The sequence below is a fragment of the Corvus brachyrhynchos genome, unplaced genomic scaffold, assembly GCF_000691975.1.
Source record: "Corvus brachyrhynchos isolate BGI_N302 unplaced genomic scaffold, ASM69197v1 scaffold427, whole genome shotgun sequence".
NCBI lineage: Eukaryota > Metazoa > Chordata > Aves > Passeriformes > Corvidae > Corvus > Corvus brachyrhynchos.
In genome coordinates, this window is record NW_008239046.1 from 277341 (window position 1) to 282678 (window position 5338).

General features: G+C 44.9%; 1 protein-coding gene across 1 annotated transcript; it reads right to left on the minus strand.

The window, feature by feature from the left end:
• DYNLRB1 (dynein light chain roadblock-type 1) lies at positions 1 to 3148 on the minus strand (the record flags this gene model as incomplete). The annotated part of the gene is made up of 3 exons (XM_017739033.1): positions 1 to 491; positions 1555 to 1722; positions 3043 to 3148. Coding segments are annotated over 3 exons (318 nt in total), but the record flags the coding sequence as incomplete, so codon positions are not given.
• Positions 3149 to 5338: the final 2190 nt, after the last annotated feature.

The window sequence follows — 5338 nt, forward strand, 5'->3', positions numbered from 1 at the left end:
TCACTGGTGACACTTTTTAATTTGTTATGGACAGACTTTTCTGAAGTAAAACCAACAGAGTAAGACAGAACTAGCGGACAGGCAGAGTCATATTTACAGCCATTCAAAACTAAGAGTGTAAAAGCAGAGCTCAGTGGTGAAAGAAACATAGAAGCATACAGAGAATAGTATTTTTTTGGTTATTATTAGAATTTTATTATCTTCTTAGCTATTAAAAGAATCTGTTGCATTTTTACTGCCCAATTCCAACTCACCAACTCCCTCTCAAAACTTGTGATACAAAAAGCGCCATTTTTTCTGTTTGAAGACAACAAAACCACCTGCTTTTATTTTTCCAAACCTTGCTGAAGACACGCAGCACAGTTAACACTAATGCTCTATTCTTTACCATTAAATAAAAAATAAAACAGTTGGGCAAAGGGAAAAAACCAGACTGAGTCAGTGTAATCATTCAGTTGGATTCTGGATGACAATCAGGAAATAGTCTTTATCTGGAGAGGAGAAAAAAAAAAAATTACTCTTTCATTCCTGGTATTTATTCACAGAAACAGTAAATTCCAACATTTTTCACATCTCTCTGATGCACTGTGGAAACTCCAGAACCCTGACATTCATTCTCAATGAGTGAAACAGCCTCCAAGTGGCAGATAATTTATTTTATGGGTTTTACTGAGAAAAACTCTCAGCTTTAGAAGCTGCACGTTCCCAAGGCAGCCAAATTTAACCTTGTTTGTGCCAGGAAACAACTGGCACATGCCACAGTGGTGCAAGGTGGTCATTGCCCTTCTCTCACAGGCACACTGGGGGCTGCAGCTGTTTTTTCTGGAACACCACTTACTCCTCTCTTTCCATCCTTCCTGTGGAAATCCGAGGCTGCCTCAGCATGAGCCAGAGCCCGTGTTAAGATCTGCCCCGACCCATCCCTGCCTAGGGGAACTGCCATTCCCTGCTTGGCCTCTCTACCAGCCCCATCCCAGCAGGGAGCATGCAGGGACAAAGCTGAATTCCTGCCACCTGAAGGACCTACACTCATCTCGCTGCTTCCCAGTTTGGAATTCAGCAAAATACTGAGGATGTTTCCTGAAAAGAAGGCTGCTGCTGCTGCTGTATTCCATGATTTGTGATTACAGCCACAATGTGCTCTAATACTTTTCCCGGAATTGGAAAATCAGGACTGTCTTTGTTTTATCACTCAGTCCACAGTTCTGAATGGAAATTGCTCTCAGAACATATTTCTTTCCAAATCCTGAGGTTTTATACTGAAAAACAAAGCATGAGAGGGTGGAGCACACTCTCCAGCATTATCTAATATTTTCGACTTTGATTAACACAAAATGAGGGAAGGGATTTGCCACATTCAAACTTGACAAAGGAAACTTAGGTCAATGATAAAGCTTTCAACTCTCCAGGAAGCAGAACAGTTTTTTGGAAAGAAGGGATTATCCAACGTGAACACAAGCAGCAGGCACTCCTTCCAGGCTGACAGTGTCAGTCTCAAGAGAAAACAATCCTGCTGGATTCCCAGATTCCTGCTTTCACCCTGCTCTCTCCTACCTGGAGCAACCATGATTTCGTTCTTCTTGGAGCGGATCCGCAGGAATGTGAGGTCGTTCTGGGGATCGATGTCCCGCACGGTGCTCCTGGCCTTCATGATGAAGCTGTGCATGAGGCCGGCGTACTGAATGGTGGTGGAGTTGTCTATGGTGCTCTTGATGGGAATACCTGCAGGAGAGGGACAGCAAGGCTCAGTGACAAACCTCCAGGACCAACCCTGCACTGGGCATCACCAGGTCCAACCTCGGTTGTCACTGCCCCAGGGGTTAGGAGTGTTCTCTCTGAAGGCAAGAGGAAAACATGAAGAAAAACAAGATATGAAAAAGCTGAGATGTGGGACCACAGCTATTTACCTCTAGTAGCATCAGTGCTTTACTTTTGCATTTTTAGTGTTGGAAATAGAAATAAATTAAACAAAAACAATTATTTGTAGAGGAGAGAGGGAATAGCAACGTTGCAGTTTTTTCTCCTGACTGGGGACATCTTTTCCTTTCAGAAAGGCTCCCCTACACCAGTTAAATGATACTGAGGTAGGCCAGGTTGGGATCAATGACTATGGAGGACATCAGCTGCTGCGTCACACAGTTCCAAGGCTGAGGCTCCAACATTCAGCCCTAAGAGGTGGTGCAGTCCTGGGAGGTCCCTGGTTCAGTGATAACCAGCCAGGAGGGCAGACACGCTGTTCAGCCAGAGCTTTCCCTCCCTTACACTTCAGCCACCCATTAGATGTGTTTTCCCACCAAAAGCCAGTCAAACCCCAGCTCATGTGCCAGAACACAGCAGCCAAGTACCAAATCCTGCAGGGCAGAACCAGGTGTGTGTGCCAGTAACTGCAGCTGCAGCACCGAGAGCACAACCCACTCAACCATTGTGGAAAAGCAGTGAGCAGGAGCCAAACTGCATGATCTGATGCTCAGTATATTCACATGTAGCTACTGTCATCTTTTCTAAGGATTATTTGTAGGAAACATTCAATTTTAATTGACAATCACACAATTTTAACATTTTGGGCTGTTCACAGTGTATTCAGAGTGCTCTGAAGAAGTTGCTCTGTTGGACCCTTCAGAGACTCCAAAAAGAGACAACTTGCTGATGAATTCCATGAGGCCACAAGCACTAGGCAGTGCTAAAGAACTCAAGTCTGCCAGGCCAGCAGCATTCTGGACAGGCCCAGCAGCAAGATTTACACCTCATGAGAGCCTCAGTGCTCCTGATTAAAGTTTTCACAGACCCAGTTTCAAACACTGGCATAACTCAAATATTTTGACGCTTTTGCAAATTATTTTATTTCCTAAAATAATAAAGTGAGCTTGCAGAAATGGGAAACCAATTTTCTCTTGTAGCCTGACTACTGTCTGCCTCCTTGGGCTCCAGGAAAACCTCTCCCAAAGCCAGACTCTAAGCTAAGTGCAAGTGGTACAAGCAGCAGCCCTCAAAGTATGTGACTGGAGTAAGTGATAGGTCAGAAAAGTGAGGCTGACACAGCACCTTCCGAATTAACCACGATGATTCCCTGCACTCCCTTCTGGCTCTGGATTCGCTTCAGTGTTTCCTCCACCTCAGCCTGCAAGAGAAAGCGCAAATCAATACAGGGTTACAGCTGCTCTTTGCCTCCCCCCAAAGCTTTGGGATAACGTGGCTGAAAACAAAACAAAGCTGCACAGGGATGATCAAACAAACACTGCCTACACTGGTTTATGCAGCCAACTGTCCGTACTTTGGTGCCACCTTTTCTGGAAGAGCTTTCCAGTTATCTTCCATCTGCCTTTCTTCTTTATTCATTTGTGATTATCATCCTGGAACTCCCCTCTCTCCTCCTCCCCAAGCCTCCTGCTGAAGGCTTGCAGCTGGAAGCTGCAGTCAGACTGCTACAATTTAGGTGTCAAACAAAAATAATCTTTGAAAAATTACATGGAATTTATGAAGAACGTAGGGAAAGGATACATTGTGGGTGCAAGATGACCTTCCCTTTTACCAAATGAATGCCAAAAGCAATTACAAATATGATAAGTGAGGGGAAAAACAATGAATGAACACTATTTGTTTATAATTCTGATTCGTGCTGAGATGGCCACAAGGCTGTAACCACTGCCAATAATTTACAACTTAAAAAAGGAAAAATGCAAATGCAAGCCAAGGCAATAGTCCTTCCTCTTCTCTATAAAAACCATCAAAGGAGGTTTCAGTACCTTCTGCACAACCTTCCTGCTACAAGACACCCATCATATGGGATCTGTAGCAGGGGGAAACCTTCACACCTGAGCTGATTTCCATAGCTGGGTGAGTATTTGGCATTTTTTATTCCCATTAAAAGAGAAACAAGCAGCATCATTCAGATCCTGCAAGGCAGAGTCCCACAGATGTGGTTTAGGAAGGGAGACAGGAATCCCCTGAACCAGGACAGGTGAGACCTACAAGGAGCATTTGGCCAAGGCTGTGTTCCCTGGGCGCCTTGAACAACCCTCTCCACTTCCTCCCACAGCAAACGGGCACAAAGACATCACAAGCCCTGTTCCCTGGGAAGAGACCTTGTCCCACAACACAACACAACACAACACAACACAACACAACACAACACAACACAACACCAGCTCAGCCCCAGTACCACCAGCACTTTCCTCAGGGTGCTGTTGGTAACACGACCTGTGGCTCAGAAGAAATGGGACCCCCTGAGCTGGTCTTTATGAAGCAGAAGTTTTTCTGTGTGATCCAGCACAGAAAAATTCAAGTATTTTCAACAAAACTCTGGATTATTTCTGAATGCTGGACTATTCTCAAATGGAAGACAAGGGAAGTGAAACAAAGAACAAACTACAGGGTGTACAAATGCTGAGAAAATATAGTGGCAAAACGTTAAATCTATTGAGAAATTAGGATATGACTTCCTGCCTTCTTACTAGCACTGTTTAAGTCCTGATTAAATACTTTCCTTCACAGGACCTTAACAAACCTTTTCAGATGCAAAGCAGCATCCATAAAGGATACCAGTTTTCAATTTCCTCTAACACCTTTAGCTGATCTAACTCACAGGTGGGTGATCTGCTCTGACAGTTCACTGCTGCTGACATGGGAAGGTCCTGTTCCTCCTATTCCCACTCTGAGGCTTGTCCAGCACTTCCACAAGCCAGTGCAGCTCACCAGACCAACAAAAATAGTACTGAGAAAAAAATTACATATTTAATTCATGGAACAAACAAACCCCATTTTAATGAAGGGCTGAATAACGACAAGAGATAGCACACAGAGAAGGAGAGATGCACTCTAGGAAAGGAGAATAAACACTCCCTCATCACCATTTTGCTGCTAAACACCTTTTGCTATATGTACAACAGCAGCCTTTATCTTCCTGCTTCCATCTGGAATACCTGAACTCCTAGGTTTGCCTAAAAAGTACATCTTATTAGGCAATTTCAATTTTCCCTCTGCAACTTCGGTCAGCATTTATTTCTTTACAAATGTTGACATACATTTTGATCCCCAAATTTCATCAACATGCAATAGCCAGCAACGCACCTGAGCAGGGAGAAACCTCCAATACAATCACAATAGAACGAACACATCCCGGGTTATTAAACAGCCAAACCCAGTCTCTTTTCCCTGACTGCTTCCAGCTTTAGGGTTGTGCCCTGGCAGCCGTAGGAAATGCAGGTTTCGCTGTAAGCGTTTCCCCGGCACAGGGCTGGGCTGGATCGGGTGAAGGTTCGGCCTCTCCCCACAGTGACTCAGGGCCGGGCAGGGCCAGGGAAGCCCCGGGAGGCAGCGCCGGGAGCCCCGGGCCCGGCCC